This window comes from Lontra canadensis, unplaced genomic scaffold (assembly GCF_010015895.1).
Source record: "Lontra canadensis isolate GAN:19392208 unplaced genomic scaffold, GSC_riverotter_1.0 scaffold1, whole genome shotgun sequence".
Classification (NCBI taxonomy): domain Eukaryota; kingdom Metazoa; phylum Chordata; class Mammalia; order Carnivora; family Mustelidae; genus Lontra; species Lontra canadensis.
In genome coordinates this window covers 123,311,953-123,338,643 of record NW_022630995.1, presented here as the reverse complement: position 1 = coordinate 123,338,643, position 26,691 = coordinate 123,311,953, and the positions used below count along the sequence as shown (strand labels likewise).

The following is a 26,691-nucleotide window of genomic DNA, read 5'->3' as shown; positions in this document are numbered from 1 at the left end:
CCTGTGCCAGCAGCAGCCTGGGGCTGGGGGTGGGCGGGAGAGGTGTTAGAATAGCAGAATTAGGATCCACTCCAGACCTACTGGGCTAGAATTTACATTGTCTATACACTCCAAATTTGAGAGACTGACCCGTACTGTTCCAAGAGTAATCCAGGACACCCACAATAATGGAAATTCTAAGGAGTTGGTTTTGGGGTTTTTTGTTGTTGTTTGTTTGTTTTTTCCCTTCAAGGGGTCTTTATTTTTTCCCCCTTCCACTGGAAGATTTCTAATCTGAGAAGTTGCCAGATTGAGATGCTAACTGATTTGAACATTACTTTTGTTCCCTCTGCGGTCCATTCTGTAGGATTGTGTTAATATGAATTGATGTGGTCTGAAAAAAATAAAAGAAGAAAGGGTTATTACGTAATAACCCATGAAGAATGGGTTATTACGAACTAAGCTGAGATGGTGGAAAGCAATTACAATAATAAAATGAAAGGGGGGGGAGCTACCTTAAACAGGTAATAGCTAAAACTGAACACTTAAAATATGCCAGCCATCTTGCAAAGTGTTTAAGGTAGATTATTATATTTAAATTTCACCACAAACTTCAGAAGTACGTTCTACCCCTACCTTCCTTTGTAAATGGAAAAAAAGGCTTGAGAGGTTTTGAAATGGCCATCATATAACAGATAAAGTGTGCCTTACTTTCATAACTGCAAATTCCTGTTACGTATTTATAAACATCTGCTGAACGAATGAATGACTCTGTCAATTCGCTAACATTTTAGAATTAGGTCCTAAACGTTAGAGACCTCCGCAGTAGGAACAGCAGAAACAAGGCCAAGAAAAATTCAAATACTGCCTGAATCTTTCAGTTTGAGATAAAAGGAAGAAGAACAAAGGACTTCATTCTCGAAGTGCAGGTGACACACCAGTCTGCGTTCTCCCGCATCGCACGGAGAATGATTCTCAAGCTTTCCGCTAACAGCTGGGAGATGAAGATGCCACAAACATCAGCGGAACCGCCACAGTTTCCCGCTAATCGCATTCCCAGGTCCGGGGCCATGGGGACTCAGGGAGCGGCAGAGTGCCCAGCACCGTGCACCCTGCTCCGCTGCTCCCGCCCCGCAAACCCAGGAGGGGGAGGAGCCGAGGAATCGAAAGAGAAACCCGGGGGAGGCGGGGGGTGGGGGGGACTGGTGGCTGCCCGGCGCGGGGCGCGGGGATGGAGCTGCGGGCGCTGCGGCGGTTCTGGCTGCTTTGTTGCTGCTGCTGCTGCTGCTGCTGCTGCTGCGGCCGCGGCCTCCCCGCGGACCCCAGCGCCACCTTCACGGCGACGGAGCCGCGGAGCCGCGAGCGACAGGCAGCCGCCTTCCGGGTACCGAGCGCGCGCCGCTCTCTGTTTCCTAGTCGCCCCTGCTGCCCGGGGTCTGGGCTGGGGCAGCGGGTTGAGGGGTGGCGGGGTGTCACTGAGAGCCGCCACTCCAGGTGGTCACCCTGCCCGCACTTCGGTGACGGGTTTGGGCTTCCTGAGAAGTTCCTAGGCCAACTTCACCCTCCGTTCCGCACGTGCCAGCCCTCCCCCATCTGGGCTAACCGAAAGAGGGGATGTTGCAGGTTAGATTTGTCACCGCGGACCTATGGGATGAGCCCAGAGTAATCAATGGATATGTTCAACGTATTCTCGATTGGAAGAAGCACCCCTTTTGGCAAGTGCCCTGGACCGTCCTCATGGCCTTCCAAAGCGGTTCCTTTTCAGAGTCTCCGGAACCTGATTAAAAGCGGAAGAAGCCTGATGGGTGTTTTTCTTCCGCAGGGGGGCGCTGGTGACCGCCTGTGATCAGCTTGTTCTAAACAAAGAGCCCGCGTTGGGAAAGCTCAGAGCCCTGCCTATGTGTGATTTTCCTGAGCTGGGGCTCCTTAAACTAGTGCAGCAACCTTAAAATTCTTCTTCACTTGCTGGAGATGGATTTGGAAAAAAGGGAAGCATTTCATTTCCTTTTCACATTATTTTCAAAACCTCATAAGAATGCTTAGATTTTAGCCCAGCGTTAAACTTCTGGAATGGACTGAGTTAGCGCAGTATCAATAGGTTTTTTTCTGTAACCTAGAGATACTGATTGAAAGCTTGCCTCACTGTGTTCTATATATCTGAGACCACTTAACAATTTTTTAAATCGTGAAAGATGTCATCATTTTATTATAAAAGAAAATTGATTCATTCTGAATCAAAAGTAAGAATTTAGGAATATTGTTTGTTGGAATGATATTTAGTTTTTTGCTGGTATAGTCTTGAGATTTCTCCTGGAGTTATGTAGCTATACTCTTTTCTGCTCCTCCTGTCTTCCCTAGAATATTCCAGTGTTTAGGAAGTTGCAGCCTTGCCTGATTGTGCCCGCTCTTGTTTTTGGCCCAAACCAAGATGTGTACTCTTGTCTCTGCTTTATTGCTTTTGAGTTACATTATAGCTTTTAAAACCAGAAGCACTGGCACAATTGCTGGAAAACAAACTTTATGTCCCTGTATTCTGCCCCTGTCCTGGGCTTGGTTGCCTATGGTGGTGACCCAAACCCTTTAGGGGAAAAAAAGTCAATCTTATCTCTACTGATAATTTATTCATTGGCTGAATAAATAAACACACTGCTGTCCTCCTCAAGAAAATCATGTCGGAAGATTGGAGGCACAAGGAGGCAAGAATAATAAATATATTTTTAATATATGCATAAACAATGAATTTTGGAACAGTGAAAAAAAATTAAATAAAATTTTAAAAAGTATATGTAATATATATCTATTGACTTATATAGTTACTCATATTGGTCCTGTGAAGTGGCTGCACCCAGGAGACAAATGTCTGCAAATTCAACTCTTCTCAGGAAAAATACAAGGATCCGTAACAGGAAATGGAACATTTAAGTGGGGGAGGTCAGTTATGAAGACTTTTAGTACATTTAAAAATCTTGAGTTGAAAAAGCCTGGGAAAGTTTTCAAACCAATTGCTTCTAGTGGGAGTTTACTTCACAAAATGGATGCCCAGAAACCAAAGTGTTTAGACTTCAAAACACATCACTGGAAAGTGGAGCACCTCGTGGTGTTAGATTCTAGTTGTCTGGACCTGGAGTAGGGGGCTGGAAACAGGCAAAGATAGAAAAGGCCTTGCTTCCATGGTACCCATGAGCATTTGGAAGAATTCTTCTGGCCAGGCAGGAGAGATTAAAGTATGTGATAACTAAAACTCATAACTACAACTCTACAACGCTTTACTCCTATAAGATCATGTCAAGTTATGAATTGGCAGAGATTCCCCACTTCTTAACCATCTGGTAAATTATGTGCAGAATCTAGAAAATGTCCTTGTTTCACAGTGAAGTTAAAGTTTAGAGGAAAAAAAAAATAGGGGCACCCATGGGTGGCTCAGTTGGTTGAGCTTCTGACTCTTGGTTTCAGCTCAGATCATAATCTCAGGGTCATGGGATCCAGCCCCTCATGAGGAAATCTGCGCTCAGTGGGGAGTCTGCTGGAGATTGTCTCCCTCTCCCTCTGCTCCTCCGCCACTCTCTTTCATCCGCGCGCTCTCATTCTCTCTCTCTCGCAAATGAATAAGTCTTTTAAAAAAGTTTAAAAAAAAGATTAAAAATTAAAATAGAATCGTAAAACACTGTGTTGGGCCAAAATCTATAGATGCTATAAAAAGTAGACAAATCCTGAGGACCAAGAGCTGTAATCTCTGGATCTTTGTTTCTTATTTAGGGATAGCAAATAGGTCTCATCATGTTTGCAAATGGATTGATTAATAGTGGCTGCCTGAAATATGGCATTGGAAAGTATTCAGAGAATTGCTGTTGGAGACAGTTGGAGAAAATGTCTAATTGATTAGTAATGTCTTTCACGGTGTTGGGTTCAGAGAATTGTGAAAGAGTCTTGTCATCCCTGCCTTATGTATTTTCATAAGTTCCTAGGACTATTTCTTAAATGGAAGTTAGATGGCATCTATGACACTTGTTCACAAACTATCACCACATTATTGTTGGGTGAAGACTGGGCCACTCCTTGGTTTGTTATGGTATGCTTCTCAGGATAACTGATGGAGGGAAAACGGATAGCAGCCCCAATCTGCGCTCTTCCACTGCTTTAGAAACTTCCAATGCTGAGGAAAATCAGAATGGAGGATTCAGCCTGCTCCTCTTTGTGCTGAAACCCAGACACGCACTGATAATTTACTGATGCTCATTATTTCACCACAGAAAAGTTCATATTCTTATGCCTTCGAGAAGTCACAGACCCATAAAAGTCATATGTACTCACTTCAGAATGATGTTTATGTGCCAATACAAATGGGATTTGTGCATAAAATTTCAGAATCTTCACTTTAAAATTACTGGCATAAAATGATATATGCTACATTGTTAAAATTATATATAACTGTTAGGCATGTTGTTTATGCATAAATAGAAAATAGTAGTTTATGTATAAACAGAAGATTTTACAATCTTCTGAAGACTTTTAGTACATTTAGAAATCTTGAGTTGAAAAAGCCTGGGAAAGTTTTCAAACCAATTGCTTCTAGTGGGAGTTTACTTCACAAAATGGATGCCCAGAAACGAAAGTGTTTAGACTTCAAAACACATCACTGGAAAGTGGAGCACCAGTTTATTTATTTACAATAAATAATCCTAACTAATAAGTCACAGATACTTGCCATAATCAACCCCTTAAAATCTGGATTGTCTTCTCCAAATGAAATCTGGGCAAGAATGCTTTAACGCACATTTTCTACCTAGCATAGACAGGTGAATTTGATGTAAGGTACTGTTGTTCAAGTGACCATTTTCAATGATTCTAACTTTAATGCCTGCATTGCCAAAATGAAAATATATCAGGAACTTAAAATCTTGGATCAGAGTTTGTTCATTCATTTGTCCATCTGTCCATCCATCTATCCAATAGTTTGATATTCACTATGTGAAAGGAGCTGATCTGGGTTTTCTGATTCCGTGGGGGAATAAGACATGTGCCAACTTCAAAGAATTATAGCCTAACAAATGGATATTGTATATTTGAACATTGTACTAGAATCCATTTTTCAGTGAACAAACAGAAAAATATAAAGAGTAAAAATTATTCTTTCAACCAATTCTCAAAGGAGTATCACTTTAATTCAGTCTTTATGTGCATGTACAAGCAAATACTAAATGACTACATATTTCTTTTTATTTTACTCTGCTTGATAAACATACATGCGTATTATTTTTACACAGATGTCAGCACAACATATACAAAATCCTTTGTGCAGGTGACTTTTGTAAAGTAGGAATTTATGAAAGTATATATTTTTATTGTTCTAGTAGAGGCCTTCCAACAGCTGCACTGTCGACATTGTGGAACTGATAATTATTGGTTGTGGGGATCTGTCCTGTGCCTTGCAGTGTGATTAGCAGCGTCCTTGGCTTTTACCCACCAGGTGCCAGTAGTGTCTATCAAAATTGTCTGCACACAGTGCCAAAAATCCTTGGGAGGGAAGAGGAGGAAGGAGGGAGTTTCCCTCAGCTGAGATTCACTGATCAAAGATTTACAACTCTCAAGTCTTAAGAGAAATTCTCAGCGATGCTCCCACACCGCATATAAACATTTTGCCTCTTGGGCCATCCCCAGACTTACTGCAACTTCCAGAAACGAAAGCACCAGCAAGGAGAACGTTTTAAATCCATCCGTGTGTATGATTTGTCCTACACCAAAGGTCAGAATCTCCAAGTGAGGGCTGTTGAGGGAAGAGCTAAAGAACAGACGTGGGAGTGAGTTTAGAGCCTTAAACGAAAAGTCGCCTTACAGAGCATCCGTGGCTTCTGCAGTAATTTCAGTGTCCAGCTTATCCCAGCAAAGCATGAACTCATTAAGGAAGCACACACCACAAAGTACAAAATAGATCACCATCCTATGAACCGTCTGTTTTTCACGCATTTGCGTGTTTCAAAACTACTAATGCTGTGTGCTGTATCCTCCTCAGAACTTGACTGTCTTCTTTCATAAGCGACCTTAAGGCTCAGGTCTTTTATTTTAATATTTTATATGGTTTTAGGCACATTGACTCGACTGTAGATATAGTCTACCATACTATAATACCATTATGGTCTCTTCCATTGTCTTAAGAGCATGAGGTAATTGGTCCTTTACCTAGGACTGATTCTGTGACAGAGCCTGTTAACATGAGGAGCTCCACAGACTCACAGTTTGTGATGCTTCTGTGAAATCTGCTCTCACAGAAGGAATCGAAGTAGACCAGAAAAGTCACTTGGAAGAGTAGTCAATTCCAGAAATGAAATACAGAGCTTTTTTAAAATTTAAGTGATTTGAAACTCTGTTAGGGGGACTTAATTTGTGTCCTACTGTTCTAGCAAATAAGAGAATAAATGTTCTTGGATATACTGATAATATCATTTTACTATGAAAGCTGGTTCTTCAGATTGGTAATTGGTCATTTCTAATTGCATGACAAAGATTAGCTCCATATTAATCTAAGAAAACCTGAAAACATGATCTTTGAAGGACATTTTCTATGTCCAAATATTCTGTGGTTAAAGGGGGAAAAATATTCTGTGTTTAAGGGGGAAAAGAAGATACAGCATGAGAGTATTAAATTTAACATTTTTTCTGTAATTTGCATTTTCCAAACATTATCTTATTTAATTCTCACATTCTGTCAAGTCGGAATTACCCCATTTGTCAATGAAAAAAATAAGGACCCAAGAGGTTAAGTAGCTACCCAAATATTGCATGACAATGTGGTTAAGACATTTGTTGCAAAACTGAGAAGAAATTGGAGAAATTTACTGTGTGTGTATATAAATGTAGAGAATTACGCTTTGTTCAGAATTCTCATGGGAAGTACTTTTAATATTATTAGTGGTCTTGCAAAATCAGAAAAGGGAGGATGAGGATTAGTGGTGGGGAGAAGGCAAAACGGAGCACTTTGGGGTTTAGAGGTCTTTGGTTTTTGCAAGAAGTCACGTTGTAAATATCAGATATCCTTAGCGTGGGCTGTGGACAGCCATGAAATGACAGGAATCCGTGCACTGGAATGACATACAAAATCCACAAATGGGATTCTTTTAGAAGTTGGCCTCTGGTTGATATAGGGGTTTCGTAGATTCCCTCAATCACGACCAAGAAATTTGCTCTCAAGCACTGTTTGCTGAGGATTTTTGTCACGAAAAGATTTTGAATTATGTCAAGGGCATTTTCTGCATCAACTGAAAATATGATTTTCCTTGCTTTTTTAAAAAATGCCATTAATATGGTATATTATGCTGGTTGGTTTTCAAAAATTAAACCAATGTAGCATTTTTTTAATGAATCTCATTTGGTCATAAAGCGTTGTCCTTTTTATATATTGTTGGATTTGATTTGCTAATACTTTCTTAAGTATTCCACATCTATAGCCGGGAGGGCCATTGGTGCGTCGGTCTATTGTCTTCGCCTGGTTTTGTAATCAGTGTAATACCGACCTTGTAAAATAAGTTGTAGGGACGCCTGGGTGTCTTAGTCGTTTAAGTGTCTGCCTCTGCTCGGGTCATGATCCCAGAGTCCTGTGATGGAGCCCTACATGGGGCTCCCTGCTCAGCAGGGAGTCTGCTTCTCCCTCTCTCCCTGTCTCCCAACTTGTGCTCTCTTTCTCACTCACTCTCTAACTCAAGTAAGTAAGTTAATTAATTAATTAATTCATTAATTAAAATAAAATAAGTTGCAAAGCATTCCCTTCTCTTTTATTTTCTCAAAGAATGTGTATAAAATTGATATTATTTCTTTTTTAATTGTGTAGAGTTCACCAAACAAGACATCTGGGCTTAGAGTTTTCTATTTCTCGTACGTTCAGTTTTTGCAATTGGTGATGTCTGAGGAGTGTGTCCATTTCATACACACATTCATAAAACTTCCCAGTTTAGCGTTTTCAAAATACTGTTCTTCTAATGACTGAAGCATCCATAGTGATGGCCCTTTCCTTGTTCTTGATGTTGATCATTTGTGTTTTATCCTTTCTTTTTTCATTTCCTTATCACAAGACCAATGGCTGAGAGAAATGGGGACAGGTTGGGAGAGCTACCTGATGGCAACGCAACTCTGATCTAGAGTGATGGAGGGAGGGAAGATAGATTGGGGGAAGTGCTTTAGACGGCTGTGCAGCCAAAGGAAGGGTCAGAGAGACCCTCAGGGCTCAGTCATTGGCTACAGGCAGCTTGTGGGAACCGTGGCCTCTCTTGTGGTAATTCAGCACGCAGCACACAACCCCCCATAGATGGAAGTCTGTGAGGCTCATTCTCATGGCTACCACTTGCTTTCCTATGCATTTTTAGTGTCCTACATTCTCAATGCCCTAGCTAGTCTAACCCACAAAGATGTTCAACCAATACTTAGAAAATGAATGAATTTTAAATTCCTTAGCAGCTAGCAGTCTCTGGCTCATGTTTGTCACATGGAATATAGATACGTGCTTTGTTATTTCTGTTCTATTTTTGTATTCATCCATCTGCTTTCTAAATTATATTCAGAACTCTGCTTTATCAAGATTATTCTTAAGTACATAAAATTCATTTAGTAACTCTTTATTATTTCATTAACAGTCCTTCCAGGCACGGTCAATAAGGATGTAGTAAGAAGATGATAAGTTCCAGTAATAACTTGCTTCAAAGTAAATAGCTTCAAGCTCTTACGGGCATGATGTATATAAAATGTCATTGGTGTATTTATTCCACAAAAAATGTTAATTAAGCATCCATTGTGTGCCAGGCATGTGCTCAGGGTGGGGAGTGCACTGATGAACAAGACAGACAGGTCTCGCCCTCATTTTACTTAGAGGTTTGTGAGACAGACACACAATAAACACGTAGATCCATAAACAAATACGTATGAGCTAGAGTTGGAAACTTACCTAATGGTAGTCTCCTGAAGTTGTATTTATCCTACACAGTTGGTTAGCATCAGGAAATTGAGGCATGTTCTCACAAAAGACAAGCTTAAGATAAATTATTACAAAATTCAGAGCTGAGGAATCTGTAAATAATGGTCATGTTTTCCCTCCAGATACACAAGTTAATCTATCTTCCTGGAACATCTGCAGCTGCATTGCTGTCACAAAGCCTTTTTACCCATAATGAGCTGGAGAGAGCTATAAAGCTGGAATAGAATCATATTTATTTATTATTTACTGATTTATTTTTTTCGTGCTTTGTTATATAGTGCTGGGAAATTCAAAGATACATGCATTCCAAATTCATAATTTTTTAATCTAATGAGTATCTCTTTGTGACAGTTTCTACTAGGATCTAGTGTTTATTTGCAATTCACTTTGTTTTTTTTCCACTGTGTTCAACAAACACGTATTTAGTGCTTTCAACATGCTGGTAAAGAGGAATTATAATGGATAAGACATACCTTTCCAGCCTCAAAAATATACCTGAAACCAGATGATAGTTTTCACACAAATGTTTGTAAATCTGATCTAGAGGTCCTATGCAATCTTTCACTGTGATCGGTAGGAAATAAATTAAGCTTTGCTTCTAACACCTGAAAAATATGTCCAAGTTAGTTACACATACATTGCTCTGATAAGTGAACATAGGTGATGTGAATTAATTTTTTTCTTCTTTTAGGAAAGCCTTAATAGACATCAATACTTGAATTCTATATTCCCTCATGACAATTCTAGTGCCATCTATGGAATAAATCAATTTTCTTATTTGTTTCCGGAAGAGTTTAAAGGTACGGTGATATTGTGCTATTAGTTGTTTGGTTTCCTGATTTTGATTTGTTTCCTTAATTTTTGAGGAATTGTTTAATTGTGAATCTAGTAAATTGAGTCATAATTAACATTTATTAAATATTAAATGTCAAGCATGTAAATACCTGGCTACTATCTTGTGATTATCTTCTAATTAAGATCTAAATGTTATCGATTTTTCCATGTAGCTGTAAGGGCCAATGTTTCACCCCTTCTGCATTTTTTAGTGCTATTTCTATCCTAGACATCCACAGTTCCATGGGTTATGATAAAGCTAATGATATCAATTATACTCATTTTTATTATTGACCGAGTTCTATCAGACAAGTCATTTTATATGGCAGCTCTACTCCTGTTGTAGGAATTCCTTAGTTTTCAGTGAGTACATTTTGAGTTATGAAAATGTATAAAGGAAAACCACAAATGGCAGGCTCTACTAGAAAACTTCTGTTTGTGTTTGAAAAATTCCTCCAAAAAGAATCCCAGGAGGCCTTCCTTATAACGTTATGTTGGCTGTCTTTTCATTTCCTGTTTCTCTTCAGCTATTTATTTAAGAAGCAAGTCTTCCAGATTGCCCAGATACCGAACAGAGATGCAAATATCCATACCCAATGTATCTTTACCATCAAGATTTGACTGGCGGGACAAACATGTTGTAACCCAAGTGAGGAACCAGAAAACTGTGAGTTTAGAGGTTTTCTTTTTCCTTCTTTCTTTCTTTTTTTTTTTTTTTCTTTTGTAAATCATCTTAGCATGCATGGGAAGTCATCTTTGAAGTCCAGTTCAATCAAACTTGTAACAGAAGCCATATCTCTGGGTAAAACCACACTCTAAATACCCAGAAATGACAATGAAGGGAGAATCTCTGATGAAATGAGAGGCAGATGTCAAGGCCGATTTTTTTTTTTTTTTAAGATTTTATTTATTTGAGAGGGAGAGAGAGAGAGAGAGCGTGCAAGCGAGAGCACAGGAGCAGGGGGAGGAAGAAGCAGGCTCCCCGCTGAGCAGGGAGCTTGATGCGGGGCTTGATCCCAGGACCCTGAGATCATGACCTGAGCAGAAGGCAGATGCTTAACCCACTGAGCCACCCAAGCCACCCAAAGCCAATTTTTATTTTAAAGATAAACCTACTCCTCTATACTCCATTGGCATAGGGAATGACAGCTGACCGGGGAAAATCGACCCCATAACTGCAGAGGTATAGTCTCAATTTATCTGAGTGGAAACCTTACCATGTCATTCAGCCTTCCCATTTAAGGTGTTTTAGCCAAGCAGTTTCTCAGTCACCGTCTAGTTAGGATGATTCTTTTCTCCTCAGAATATAAATCTATCGCTTTTTTAAAAATATATGTATTATTATGATTTAAGTTTTACCACCGAATCATTTGCTTTATTATTGAATTCATAAAGAAGAGTGAATTAGTCAGAAACAGAATCCTTCCAGGAAGTGTCTACTTTGTATTAAAGGAATACAATTTCATTAGTAATCTTGAGTTAAAGAAATATACTGTAGAGATATTTTTGAGTAGAAACTGCCCTCCTGGGGCAGCTATTGGGAGATAAACTAAATCTAGCTCTAGGTATGGTGTCAGCAACCTGTACTCACTTTTCTCAAATGGTGGAGACCCGGACATAGAGTTCCTTAGTGCCTATTTTCCTATGCCATAGGCACTGGGCATAAAGACATAATAAGACCCTTAAAGCCATAAAGTCACTCAACACGACTCCACAAAGATAACCAACTGTTCTTCCTTTCTTTGCCTCACTGTGTAGTACATGTCCTGGGATGAAGTCAGTTCTGCCCAACTTCAAATCTAACTCTTACCTCTGCCTTTTCTATGGATCCTTCTTCCTTGTGCATGAAACTTGATTTCATTTCCTCCATTTTCTCCCTATTCTTTCAGGATGAACCCTTTCATTCTTTCATTCTAGTTAGTCCAATAAAATCAAGTTAATAGATCCAGAATGAAGAAGATTGTCAGCTGACATTTCAATGAGGAATGGCCAGTATGGGTTTTGATCGTTATGACATTCTATGCATATCTGTGATATGCCCATGCTGGCACTTTGGCAGCCTAGAAAGTAATTCATTCAGCTCCTGAGTCAATCAAATAATGAGCACAGCTTGGATGATGTATATATCCTCACCCCATATCACCTTATCACTGCCTCTGCCCTTTAGGGTGGAGATGGTGGATGCCATAGAGGCAGAGGGTCAGGGGAGAAACAAGAGGGATTGAAGAGTGGGTGGGAGTTGGCACACTTCCTAGAAACAGAAGTCATGTCCAGTGAACTGATGAGTCTTTAAAAGACCGTCCAGGTGTTCTCTCAATCTCTGAATCTCGCTTTCATCTTGCATTGTCTCACTGACCAGGGTGATTGCCCGTTCATCTTTAATAGTTACATTTTGGGACTGAAGTGAGAATTTTGGTTTTTCTTTTCTTTCGTCTATTTGAAAATCTATAGGCTGGGCATTAATATTTTGTAGGCCTCCAGATTCTGCCCACTTTACTTGACTTGTTAACTCGTGATAATTAGCAATGTGGACGAACTTGGTTTGAACATTATTTGATAATAAATACAATGCTGTTTCTCTCTTTCAACAGTGTGGAGGATGCTGGGCCTTCAGCGTGGTGGGTGCCATGGAATCAGTATATGCAATAAAAGGGAAGCCTTTGGAGGACCTGAGTGTACAGCAGGTCATCGACTGCTCCTATAATAACTACGGCTGCCAGGGAGGCTCCACTCTCAGTGCTTTGAACTGGCTGAATAAGGTGACTAGTTTCTCAGCCTTCTAAACTCTTCGTTTCCTGCTTGGTTTAGTTAACATGCCTTCAGAATTAAATCAGTTTACTCTCATATATACCAAAGAATGTTTTTATTTTTTATTTTTGAAGATTTAATGTATTTATTTGAGGGAGAGACCGAGATAGAGACAGAGAGCACGAGCTGAGTGGAAGAGGGAGAAGCAGGCTCCCAGATGAGCAGGGAGCCCGATGGAGGGGCTCCATCCCAGGACCCCGAGATCATGATCCAAGTCGAAGGCAGATGCTTAAATGACTGAACCACCCAGGCACCCCCAAAGAATGTTTTTAAATTCAGAAATTTTGATGGCCAAAGTCTGAATCCCTCAGAAGATTTGAAAATGAATTGCTTTCAGGCAAGTCAGCTACTAAGTGATCAAAGTGTGGAAAATCTTGCCTGCATTTGTTTTCAGAAAAGTACGTGTGTTTCTTTCTCAGCATTTCTCAGTAGGTGAATACTTTCTTTCATAGTTATAGATCACCTAATGTCCCAGAAAGATGAGAGCCTATGATTACTTATTTCTATAGAATCTTTGAATATTGCAATTATAAGAGACAATAGAAATCAGCAAATTTAATAACTCTTTATGTAGGTGAAGAAATGAGACCTGAGAGGTGAGATCGTGTTGCCAAATCAGTAGCTGTGCCAGAACTGTGTCTTAAGTCTTCTGTCTCAATGGAGGGCTTTATCCAATACTCCGGAGTGTCCTCCGTTTCTTAGGAGACTCTCTGACATTGTCCTGTATCCAGGGCCAACTGCATGAAGCCAAACCATGAGGATGTTGTTATGGTTTGTAAAAGTCATCAAGCTGGAATTTCCCAAATTGGAATATTCTTTCCTTGTTCGCTTGCTGTATTTTGAGTTACTACATGTCAGAAGCTTCTCTGTACACATCAGGGACAACAAGGAATTGTGTGTCCCCTGGCTTCTATAAGCCCAGAATCAGAAAAGGAGGATTGTCTACCAACAGCTAAAAAATATGTGACATATGCTAGATGTATGGCATAGAGAGATGTAGGTGGAAAGAATGCTTCATCTGGCCATTGCCTGGGCTGAGTGAGTCTCAGAGACTTGCTGATGGAACCAGAAGCTCTGGAAGGAAAATGAGTTGCCCTTTTGCAACCTCAGGAGGAAAAAAAAAAAAAATGGTAAGACTATTATCAAATGTAAAGAGGCTCTAAGGAAGGAAGTTAGAGGAAAAACAAGAGTAGAAGAGAAAGATACTGAGTTAACTTAGTATGTACATAACACCTAAAGGTTGAATTTAAAAATTTAGGTTATTTATGAATTTAGGTTATTAAGATAACCTAAAAAATAGCCACATGACGAGGATGTGGCCAACTTGAATCTTATTTGGACACATTGTAGAAATTGCTGTTTGATTTCCAAAACAACTGTGTTTTAAATAGAGAACCCTGTGGATGATTATTTTCTTTTAGACACAAGTAAGACTGGTGAGAGATTCAGAGTACCCATTTAAAGCACAGAATGGCCTGTGCCATTACTTTTCTGATTCACAGTCTGGATTTTCAATCAAAGGTTATTCTGCATATGACTTCAGGTAATTGTCTTATTCTGTTGTGTCTCTGTCTGCATTTCATAGTCTCTGATCTATTGACCATTTGGAATCAATAACTGGATTGAAGGCATTATTGAATACGAGTCATTGTTTTAAGACCTACCCTTTTGCTAGAGAGACTAATGGAGGGCTGTCTAAAGATGTTGTTTCTTAAATGTGATCTTATTTTTCCATTTGTGTTTATAATAGAATTAACACATTTAAATCTGTGTAAGGTAAAAGTTATCCTTACCACCTTCCTTCTAACAAATGGAGTTGCCGTGATTATCATTTGTATATTTCAGTCTCACTGTTGAAGTGATCCAAAATCGCTTTGTATAGACTCTCCAGTGAGTATCAAGCAGTCTCCTTACCAAGAAGTATCATTTTTGAACATGCTTGCATTTTTTTAAGGCATCAACTATAAGAAAAGCATGAACTGAAACTTTCTTATTAGAAGCAAGTAAGACTATCTTACTGGAGGTGGATTATGGGGCACACACTACGGGCATGATGGGCGTGCAGGGCAGATAAGGACAGGCAGAGGAAAGGGACTGGTGTTGAAAGTTGAATGGCATGATGACTTTGAATAGGTTCAGGGACAAAGAGTCATTACGAAATGCTTTAAAAACGCATGAAACACTGAAAGCCAACTAGAAAACCATTGTGACCATTTGATATAGTACAAAACGGGTTCAGGGATAATAGGACAAAGGAAGATTCAAATAGCTTCTTTTTTCATTTAAAAAAAAAATATATAAAGGAATCTTAGCACAGTCTTTTGAAACAGAGAAAGCAGAAAGTAAATTATATTCAGCTGAGGTGACAGACTACCCCAAAACATACCAATACAGAATATAAAAGAATCTCTTGGTCCAGATGGTGCCAACCCATGATATCTGAAGGAAATCAAGGGTGAAATTGGATCATTGAACAAAATGGAACCCGTCTAAGTAAGCATACGTGTACCAGAGGCCTGACAGATTGTCAGCACAGCTCCCATCTACAACAAGGGCTCTCGGGGTGACCTTAGGAACCACACACCAGAGAGTCCCAATTCCACAGATGGCAGATTACACAGAGTCTGTAATAAAATGTGCAGAGTCACCGAATACATTGTCCTACATCTTTTTTGAGGGAAACACACTCTCAAAAATGAGGAAGTGTGTCTCTATAAGCTGTCCATTCCTTAAGAGTGTAAGTGAAGCATGCACACAAGAAGTAAATAGATTTTCAAAATATCACTTAAAAGGTTAAAAAAAAATGTCACTTAAAAACTTCAGGGAATCCCTCATCATGAGTAGCAAAATAACAACAACAACAACAACAAAATAGGGAGACATGTAGAAGAATAGGCATGAATCTGAATTAGAGAGATTTGGAGAGAGAGAATGTAAAAGTCACTGGCACTGGACCTGAAGCATGATTTGTCTAACCCTTTGGTTAAGAAGAAAGAGGTCCCGATTAGAAAAAAAAACAAAAACAAAAAACCAACTCTGTTTACACTGGACATAAACATTCTGGTAATAGAGTGCTAAATGGTATTAGACTCTGCACGAAGATCTTTCATTGATTTACTCATTCATTTGAATATGTATTGAACATTGTTTCAGGTTCTGGGGATTCAACCGTGAACAAAACAGACAAAAAACCCTGACAGCATTTTAGTGATAGAGACAGACAATAAAGAAAACAAACAAAAATATGTACCGAGCGTTAGATGTAATCATTTCTACAGAGAACTAAGTAAAACAGTGGGAGGAAGAGGAAACATCAGGGGGGTATACAGTCTTAAAAAGAATGGCCAGGAGGGGCTCCTTGAGAAAATGACTTTTGAGCAAAGACCTAGAGAAGTGAGGGAACGTAACCATCTAGACATCTGAGGAACAACTGTTCCAAGCATAAGGAGCCATAAATGCAAAGGGACAGAAACATGTGTGGCATATTTAAAGAAAAATGAGGAAGCTAATGGGACTGTAGATGGACAAGACTAGTCGGAGATGAGGCAATAAAGGTTATCGGGTAATACCCTTGGAGCAGTGTTAGAAAAATGGTCTTAGACCTGAGACATCATAGGTTATTATCCCTCATAGAATATGAAGCCCCACAGAATATATTGACAGATTTTATGGAGGGGATGAGAGAAAAGATAGTCAAGGATGACGAATCTAGGCTTTTTGGCCTGAACAACTGAAAGAATGGAATAAACTCTTACTTGAGACATGAAAGTCTGAGACAGGAACAAATTCAGGAAGGAATATCGACCTCAAGCAGTGATCCCTGGAAACACTGTAGGGAAATAGAGAAATGAGACTAACAAGGAAAGCAGGGTTTTCTTACCAAACAAATTAGTACTGAGGGTACTTACTGATCCTACCGAGGAGCTCTTGGGGCCAAGGTAAATAGGCATTTCAGAGTTATCACACCCAAATTGATGTTTACTACCTTCCATGTCATTTGAGGGTGCTACTAAGGAAGAGATGTGGGGCGAGCTCGATTTCCTGGCTCTTTAAGAGAGAAGGGCCTCAGGAAAAGAGCTTCAGACCTCCTTGTTGGAAACCTGGCCAATTATACCACCGTGGTTAGGGCCAAAGGATGTGGGAAGATTTTCCAAGAACAACTGCTGTAGTAAGGCCCCGGACCAGGCCCCTGACACATCTGAGGTTCCTGAGACTCAGGGAGGGTCACAGAACTAGTGAGGTAACTATAGGGCCACATTAAGCATTTGGAAAAAGGTTTGATAGTATATCCATTATCAACAATATGGATTTTGATAGTACATTTGGCCTTCAAACAACATGAGTTTTAACTGTACATTCTACCTATAAGCGTTTTTTCCCCAAAAAGTACAGTATAGTACAGTATTTTCTCTTCCTTGTGATTTTCATAATAACTTTTTCTCTGACTTTATTGTAGAAATACAGTGTTAAGTATATATAATATACAAAAGATGGGTTAATGGATGGCTTATGTCATCAGTCAATCTTTTGGTCAACAGTGGACTATTAAGTTTTGGGGAAGTCCAAAGTTAATTGCGGATTTTTGACTGTGTGGGGGTTCAGCAACCTTAACCCCCAGTTCAGTGGTCAGTTGTAGTTCTTTATTGAGCTAATAGTGGAAATAAAAGTGCTGTTAGGAGTATATTTTAACTTGCTAACAGCCAACATCTTTCTGAAACACAAGAGATAACAATGCTAGTCATTCTGGGACTAAATGGAACATTTCTGGACTATGTTATATCCTCCTGTTTCATATTTTTTATATCTTTTTTTAGTTCTGCCTCAAAGCAGAGACTACTACTCGGTTGTTTCTTTGATATTACCATGTTAATTACCCTCTACATTCTAAAAAAATATTTTTCCTTCTTGATCTTTCTCTTTCCATCATGCTCTCCCTGTCCCTGGAGCTTTGATATCATGTATTTACAGTTTATCTTTTGTCATCTTACAAAGGTAGAGACACCTGTATACTCTTAAACGTAGGTAATCCTATTTGTCATATTTGGATAACAAAATGTTCAAAACTTTGAATATAATAAAATATACATTTTACATTAAAACATATGCTGAACAAAACTGGTTTACCAGGTAATTAGAAATGAGGAAAGGGAGCTGTTTCTTTTAAATTCAGAGTGTAATTTATGTTAGGCATGCTATAAGTTTATACCTGCAATTTTCTCCTTAGATTGATTTTGTGACAGAGGTGACTTCAGTCACCTGCTAGAGTCACTGACTCCAGTGTGACTAGAATGACTCCAGTCTATAGCTGTAATTTGAACCCAGCTATGCAGAACTTCAATGCCTATACCCTACCATGATGCCTTATAGGAATTTTGTAATTTTTCCTGTCTTGGGATAATCTTAATGAATACAGGTTATTATTACAGCAGCGAAAATTAGAATTGACTGCTTATAGATATCCAGAAAAAGATCTTCACATTAACAGGTCATATGAATAAACGTTTAGAATGAACGTGCATGCAGTTTCTACCTCAATAAAGTCTCTTATGCACTCAATTTTTTCCCCGTCTGTGGGCAAAATGTCCCCTTGGTGGAAACTGATCCCCAGCAGGTTATAATAGGTTATTTACTCTTTGGAGCTACTAATTTACTCATGGCTTGCTGCAGCAATAAAATACCAAATGCTATCTTAATGGCTTGAAATATCAGTAATTTGGTTTTAGTGTCCTTCACTCATCAGGCTGACCTTTAAAAGGGTAAATAATAGTTTAATCACATACTTCCAAGATCGATTATGACCAAATGTTATGTAACAGACATTGTCAGTAGATGTCCACGTGTGAGAGCAAACACTGGGTCTTTCACAGACTTCACAATCTAGCCTTGGTTCTCCTGGCATCTTTTTTTTTTTTTTAATCTGCATTTATAGCTTCATTTTAAAATAATAGCAAAGAACCCATTACATGGCAACCTGTAACACACGTTTATGAAAAAGATATTATTTTCCCCAAACTGAGACATATAAATAAGTTGACTGGTATCACTTCCGATTTTTCTAGATCTTTTCTCTTTTTTTTTTTTTTAATTATGTTCTGTTAGCCACTGTATAGTACATCCCTGCTTCTGTTGTATAACGACATTTGCCACTTTTGTGTAATGCTCCCCTCTGATTTCTGCATTTGGCGTTCATTCACAGAAGTTGGTCAGTCTCTTGATTCTCACATGGTATGGCACAGTTATCTAATGCATTTAGGCTTCTCACTTCCCTTATTAACAGAATCCCCCTATTATAACTTGATACTTTGCCAGCTAGCTACAAAACTCCATTTCCAATCTTCCTTAAAGCTAAACTTAGCCTCTTAACTGAGTACTAGCCAATGAGATCTATGTAGACCTATGCAGAGCATGTGTGTTATCTATATAGACATACGCAGAGCATGTGTTTTACTTTTGGGAAGTCTTCTCAACAGGAATATTGTACTTCTTTCTTCTTTGTGCTGTCTGGAATATATGTTAAATGGCAAGAGCTCCAGCAGCAATCTTGGACCATTAATTGACCCATGGTAGAGCAGAATACAGAAAGATTCTGGCTTCCTGATACCTTGGAGCCCCATAGAAGTCTTAGACTACCCAGTCTCTCAGACCTCTAGTTCCCATTTTTAGGTCTTCTGTAATTGCAATCAAACCTACTCCTAACCATACATAGATTAAATAGATTTTTTTTTTTTTATAAAATAGTTCTACCTTAAAAACAACTCCTTAATCATGGATTTCCTCCTCCGGTAGTGACCAAGAAGATGAAATGGCAAAAGCACTTCTTACCTTTGGCCCCTTGGTAGTGGTAGTAGATGCAGTAAGCTGGCAAGATTATTTGGGAGGAATAATACAGCACCATTGCTCTAGTGGAGAAGCAAATCATGCAGTTCTCATAACTGGATTTGATAAAATAGGTAAGTGCTGATAAGACTTGATTGGTTGCTTTGCAGCTTGAACTCTGACTTACAAATGATCACCATCCTTTAAAATGCTGAAATTTGGTCCTTCCATGTCTAAGTCCTCCTAAGACCTTTACAACTTTTCAGTAGACTTCCAGGTATAAATACCCTGTCATGGTCCCCCCTATCAATTTTGAGGACAATCTTGTTAAAATAACAATAATTCTTGATTTAAATAATGTGCATTATCCACCTGGAATGTTTAGAATAATTGTTGGGGGAAAAGAAGTCTTTGTTATTTTAATCATATTTTTCTAAAAATTATTTTTTTTTCCTTTTCTTAATTCCCTGGAATTGTGTATATGTTTTCATTTCATGCTATCTGATTCAAATATATATTTTTCTATTACCTGGAGTGTGACACTAAGTGCAGCTCAAGTTTACTTAGCCAGAATCACATTACATTTTTAATCTTTTGCTCAGAGCTGCTATACCTATCAAGAACTAACTCTTTAAATGAATATGCTTCACAACAAAATTTTAACTTTTCATGGTTTGTCACCATCTTATGTTTTGTAGGAAGTACTCCATATTGGATTGTGCGGAACTCATGGGGAAGTTCATGGGGAGTAGATGGCTACGCCCATGTTAAAATGGGAGGCAATATTTGTGGTGAGTAGTGAATTCATGTTTAAAACTTCAGGCTAAATGTCCAGGCAGACACTTGGAAAATATTAAAATTACAAACCTGTATGCTCGTAATCTAAGTCCCTAGTCAGCTTCCAATGGACTCAGACCATTTTTACAGTAATAATTTTCATTCTCTAGCCAACTGATAAACATAAAATAGTGTTCCTTGAAAAGACACATTGCGCATGTTCACATTTTGAAAAGGAAGAGAGCTTGTAGTGATAACAAGTATAACGTGCAAAATACAATAAGATACAGTACTAATAAGATAAAGTACTAATTTACCAAGAGGCTGAGATGCTCTGAAAACATATCCAAAATTTATTTATTTCTTTCATTTTTTCTAAGTAGGCTCCACACCCAGCCTGAGACCTGAACTAACAATGCCAAGATCAAGAGTTTCACACTCCACTGACTGAGCCAGCCAGGCACCTCCCTTATTTATTTTTTATAACTGAATCAATTTTCCTAATTTTTGCACCACAATACCTGCTCAAGGGTATCAAGAATTGCTTTTTCTTTGTATCAAAATATATGAAAATCTGAGCATTAGGCTTGTTTCTGTTTTAATATGTCCCTTGTTACCTACAGACTCAAGCAAAACGCACACCGGAATTGAGGGGCTGAAGCAAATACCAAATATGCTTTTTTGCTGAATAACAATTTTGTTTCTGGTTAACCACAAACCAAATTAAAGTAGCTAGTCACGTATTTTTAACTGTATTCTAAAACTTATATGTAAACATATGTTCTAAAATTTTTAATCTAGGAAATCAACACAGTTAATGAATCAAGTTTGACCTAAACTATATTGCATATGAAAGCAATCATTTAATTTCTTATTACAATGATTCCTAACATACATACGACTTTTTTAAAAGTTGTAGAACCCTCCAGAGAGTGAGACTGAGAATAGAGAGTTATAGAAAAGTTCGAGAGTTGGGATGCCTGGGTGGCTCAGTCGGTTAAGTGTCTGCCTTCAGCTCAGGTCATGATCTCAGGTTCCTGGGATTGAGTCCTGCATTGGGCTCCCTGTGCAGCAGGGAGCCTGCTTCTCCCTCTCCTTCCACCCCTCCCCCTGCTTGTGCTCACTCTCTGACAAATAAATAAAACCTAGAAAGAAAGAAAGAAAGAAAGAAAGAAAGAAAGAAAGAAAGAAAGAGAAAGAAAGAAAGTCTTAAGAGTTTATATTTTGATTCAATCTAGTGAACACTGGCTAAAGGTATCATAACGTAGAATCCATGAGAGTTAATCAGCAGTCTGGCCTATCACCCCAATAAAATATTTTTCTGAAATTACTTATGAAGGAGAGTCAACATTAAAGAAGTCTTCTGGCCAGAGCACTAGCAAACCAGTCAGGCCTCTACTTTTTAGCATCATGGGGGCTTTTCCGTTGTTGGAACTTGAAGATATATTACCGCTGCCATTCATTGAGCCTCTGCTGCTAAACCCAAATTATCTCTAACTGTCAAAGTGGTGATACTTGGACCTGGACGAAGGTTGGCTTTCTCAAGGCTCTGGCAAGAGAGTTGCAAGAACATAATTCAGATGCTCGTTCATACTTGCCTCCATTATGACTCCGTATCCTCCCCCACCACCTCTTCTTCAGCCCCCAGCTACTAGGGTGAGTTGGAATAATTTTTCCTCTCTTCTCGTGTTCCAGTGGGATCCTCCACGTGCTTGCCTGATTAGTAATTAATCAGGGATCCAAATCATTCCAGAAAATGAATATTTCCTGAAAGTTAATACCTGATGATGATCACATTTCTCTTATGAACAACAGTGTAACACAGATAGCACTTCATGGCTCCAAGAGATTTTAAAGACATAGCTAATTACAATGAAATCCAATCTTCAAATGGACTATTTATTGCTTTTACCATGATATTGAGATCTATGGTCTTAGGTGCTAAGAAAGCCTAGCATATTTGTGATTTATTTAAATTTTGCTAAAGTTCAAATCTTAAGAGTTTGAAGTTTCAAATTTTATTTAAAACAATCCTATAAATTACTGTATTCCTCTAAGCAATACATATGAGTGCCATAAAGATTTCAGATACATTAATCTATTTAGATAGTAAGTCTTTGTTTTTTGGGGTTTTTTTCTTGTAGTTTCTTTAAAAAAAAGATTTTATTTATTAATTTTACAGAGATAGAGAGGGAAAGAGTACATGAGTGTGGGGAGGGGCTAGAAGGAAAGGAGAGGAACAAGCAGACTCCGCACTGAGCATAGAGCCATACGTGGGGCTCGACCTCACAACCCTGAGATCATGACCTGAGCCAAACCAAGATTCAGTTGCTTAACTGATTGAGCCGCACAGGTGCCCCTGTAGTTTCTTGAAACAAAAATGTTAGTCATCTCTTCTAATATCTGTTTTTGAAGTTGCCATGTTTATACTGCCAGCTATAAGCATTACATTTTTTTTTAGAGGGAAATAGACTAGAACTAATAATTTCTTTTTCTCTAGGTATTGCAGATTCTGTTTCTGCTGTATTTGTGTGATATGTTGGGAAGATCAAGGGACAGCGACAAAAATGAAGGTTCATAATGAGATGTAGCAAAGAACTCCATTCCCAGAGCTGTTCGCCTTCAGACCACCGGCTCCGTGGCCTAGGAGGACTCTGTGGAACAGTTTCTAGACCCTGGGATGAAGGTCACTTTAGGAATCTCTTCAATTTGAAGAGGATTTTATCTGGCTTGATTGTTTTTGTTTGTCTTTAATGATATACTTCCAGTAGGATTGGAGGGGATAAGAATTTCTTTTCCTCTGTACAATATCATCACCAGCCATAGCTTACATTTATATACAAAAATGGTCAGCCTAGAATAAGGTGTGCTTCTCACAGTTACAATCACAGCCCTCGGAGATGGAATTTCTTAAAGATTTTGAAAGGCCAATTGCTTTACCTCCACAAAAGATGCTTACCCTTGAAACAGTAAAAAGGTCATATAGAAAGCAACAAAAGGACAAAACCAATTTTTAAGAGAAATTGATTGAAATTAAAGGACCAATATGGCAACTGTGTGGTAGGAAAAATTCCAGGAGCATTGCCTGAGAGACAAACTACTGTTTGGAAAATTTTGTTGTCAATAGGCTTCCAGGAGGGTGTTATTTCTTCCTTTGTCCTCCCTGTATTGAGGAGGATGCCTCCTACTCTTTTTCTTGTTCTTTACTGTAATGCTCCTAAACATTCCAGGTGGTTTGGCTTCCCTGGCTAAAGAAGTCTCATTTTTCACTTTCCATTTCTATTTTATAACCATTTATTTGGCTCCATTTGCCTCTAAGCCTTTATCAAGTCAGGATCTTACTTATCTGTTCCTCCCCTCATTCCTAGGCACCACCCCTTTCAAAGCCCAAGCCTAGCAATCTGGGCTATCAGTCAAACTGACTTTCCCAATCTGTCTGTTTTCCCACTTTTCTGCTTACTTTTCCCAGACTCCCATACTAACCACATTTTTATGTATCCTTTTGGCTTCTACGTGGTTCCAGTTCTTGATGCCAATGTTTTCTTTTGCAGAAGTCATCATGTGTGGGTGTGTGGCAGTGTAAGAACCTCAGAGCAGAAGAGCTGATCTTCTGACTAAATATAAGTACAATAAGTACTTATTCAATATTCAATGGATTAATGTAAGAAAATCATATCAAATATTGCATATGTAAACATTTCTTCTCTGAAACTTATGGTTGCTTTCTAATGTAGACTATCTTAACGAAAACAAAATTTTAATTGTAACAGCAACCATTAAAAAAATTGAAGCCCTCCCATTTTTCCTCTCACTTTTGAGCTTTATCTATCCTCTTTATTAGAAAGTGAAAATCAAAAGCAAAACACTGTATTTCTTTGTTTTACACCAACCAGAAGCAATCTCAAAAAAAATACTGTTGACTCAAATTTAGAAATGTTCCAGGAAGAAAAACATTGATATTCTGATTAATATTTTAATTATCCAAATATGTCAGAAGGGGACTGTGCGCTGGTTGTTTTAGCTTGTATTTATTTACTGATTTCTATACACTGTAAGTGCTTTCCTGATACTTTTTTTTTTCAAATGTTAAAGACTTTTTAAATTACAAAATGATTAATACCTCTTAGCTGTTCTGGATATTGATGACATTTATAATAAAACAATCTATATTTTACTTTGATTGAAGAAGACTCTTGATAAGAGCGTGACCTACATTTTGTGAACAGTGTTAATGTGCTTAATTCCCATAAGCTTTTCTCAGTTCCAAATCCATATATTCAAGTTTTGGTTTTCTCTATAGACATCTGAACCTCAATGTCTATAAAATTACCCCCTTCTCTTCCTCCCTTCTAAAAAAAGAAGAAAAAAAAAGAAAAAGGAAAAAAACTTCCATACCTCCTAGAGTCTCTATTTTGGTTAACAGCATCAATATTATATAATCACCCAGTCAGTAGAAGTGAAGGAAATGTTACTGAATCAGGCCAACTACACTTTAGTAACCCATCACTTAATCACCTACCTTCGCTCTGTTTCTATGCTCCTTTCCTAGATGCATGTTCTTTAGTTATGTCTCAACTATACTAGTCAGTAGTCACCAAACCCTATGTCCCCTAACACAGAGGTTCTCAAAGTATAGTCCCCAGACCCGAAGCCACATGAGGACTTATAAAACACTTTATTTATTTATTTGAGAGAGAAACAGCACTCCCTGCTGAATGTGGAGCCTAAGGCAGAGCTCCATCCCAGGACTCATGAGCTCATAATCTGAACTGAAACCAAGAGTCAGTCAATGAACAGACTGAGCCACCCAGATACCCCAAGACACTTTATTTTTATAAGTGCTCCAGGTGATTCTGATGGATGCTATTATAATCCATTTACTATGTGTCCCCTGGATTTGCATTTCTGTAAGATATTATGTTATTTCCCTGCTTTAAACCATCCAGGAATTCCCCAATGCCTAAAAGATAACATGCCAATTCTTTTGAATGACCTTTCATAGAGAAGCCCCTTTCTACCTATTTGCCTCAATCTCTGCTGTTCTATGAGGACATATGCTGTGCTCCAGCCATAGTAAGCTACTTGAAGTTCCCCCAGTGGGGCTAAAGGAAAAGCAGTGAGATTTTCACATAATAGTTAGGAGTCATACACATAACAGTTCGGAGTCATAATGAAAATCATCAGGATGTTCCTGGATGTGATTTCACAAAGATCTCAAAGTGAATACTAAATTAGGCAACCTTACACAGACTTTGCAACTTGCTTAAAAATTAAAACTTAAAGTGGATCGTTAGCACTAGAAGCAATTTTGAGTGGGGCAAGGGTAGTAACTGGCATTATAAATGGTTTTGACTTTTACATTAAGAATTACTGATATATCCCTTGAGGGGGTGGAAAAAAACTCTTACAACTACCTAGTTTAGTCACAGCAAGAAATAAAAATAAAAAGAGTTAAGTTAAATCATTTAGTCTGTTAGAAGAATAAACCTTGACAAATAGCATTTATTCTAAGATTCCAAGACATCTTGGTGACAGAACATCTATTAGCATATATTTTTTATTACTTCATGAGTCAAGTAAAGATTGAGGTAAGTATTTTCTTTAAAGATTTTATTTATTTATTTGAGAGAGAGAGACAGAAGCACAAGCTGGGGAAGGGGCAGAAGCAGAAGGAAAAGGACAAGCAGACTCACTGCTGAGCAGGGAGCTGGAGATGGGGTTCCATCCCAGGACCCTGAGATCATGACTTGAGCTGAAGTCAGACATTTAACCAACTGAGCCACCCAAATGCCCTTTGAGATAAATATTTTTATCCCCATCATATAGATAGATCCTGGGGCTTAAATTGGAATTTGTACCAGAATGGATAGTTAGTAAATGGCAGTGCCAGAATTTGTTTCCATGCTCACTGATTTCAAAGCCATTGTCTTTAGCCACCATGTTACTTGTCTCTGTATTTTTCAGCTTAGCCACTCTCAGGCACTCTGTACATGTGCACATGCCCACACACACACAATCACACACACGCACAGGGCATTATAGGTAAAAGCAATTATATGAAATTGTTTATCTAGAGACAAACTAGATGACATGATCCTCATAAGAAAAAAACATAATTGAGACCAAAGAATAGCTCAATTCCATCAAGAATTTGCTGCTTGCTTATAATCACCCTAGGTCAAGGTTGATATACATTTGGATTCCTTTGATAAAATTTTGCACTTCCTTTGTAAAAGAAATTCAGCTAAGTATTGCCAATATCCAGGCCAATCTAGAAAAAGAAGAATAAAGTTCCTGTCTGATCTAAACTCTTAATCTTGTACCTGTTACTAGAAATGAACTAAATCACTATTTAGTGTTTTCTCTTCTCTCTTCTGGAAACAACATTCTTCAATTGAAGGAACTATCATTCTTTCCCAACTTCAATCCTGCACTTACTGCTTCCCAGGGCTGGGAAGAGCTCCCTTGACCTTCTGGTCCAGAGGTGCTGGGAGCTGGGACCTTGTTTGAGGAAGGAG

At 38.6% G+C, this 26,691-nt stretch overlaps 1 protein-coding gene across 1 annotated transcript; it reads left to right on the top strand.

Annotated features, from left to right (window-relative positions):
* Positions 1 to 1,197: 1,197 nt before the first annotated feature.
* CTSO (cathepsin O) lies at positions 1,198 to 24,345 on the top strand. Its single transcript, XM_032862969.1, has 8 exons — positions 1,198 to 1,363; positions 9,630 to 9,738; positions 10,300 to 10,439; positions 12,364 to 12,531; positions 14,002 to 14,123; positions 19,367 to 19,530; positions 20,095 to 20,187; positions 22,674 to 24,345. The coding sequence occupies exons 1-8, from the start codon at positions 1,211 to 1,213 to the stop codon at positions 22,706 to 22,708; spliced, it is 984 nt and encodes a 327-aa protein (XP_032718860.1). The 5' UTR covers positions 1,198 to 1,210; the 3' UTR covers positions 22,709 to 24,345.
* The last annotated feature ends 2,346 nt before the right edge of the window (positions 24,346 to 26,691 follow it).

Bases quoted from the DNA above. Each gene is read 5' to 3' on its own strand.
- CTSO (XM_032862969.1), top strand. From the start codon at position 1,211: ATGGAGCTGCGGGCGCTGCGGCGGTTCTGGCTGCTTTGTTGCTGCTGC. The intron at 1,364-9,629 runs GTACCGAGCGCG...TTCTTCTTTTAG, and splicing joins GACAGGCAGCCGCCTTCCGG to GAAAGCCTTAATAGACATCA. The intron at 14,124-19,366 runs GTAATTGTCTTA...CTCCTCCGGTAG, and splicing joins TATTCTGCATATGACTTCAG to TGACCAAGAAGATGAAATGG.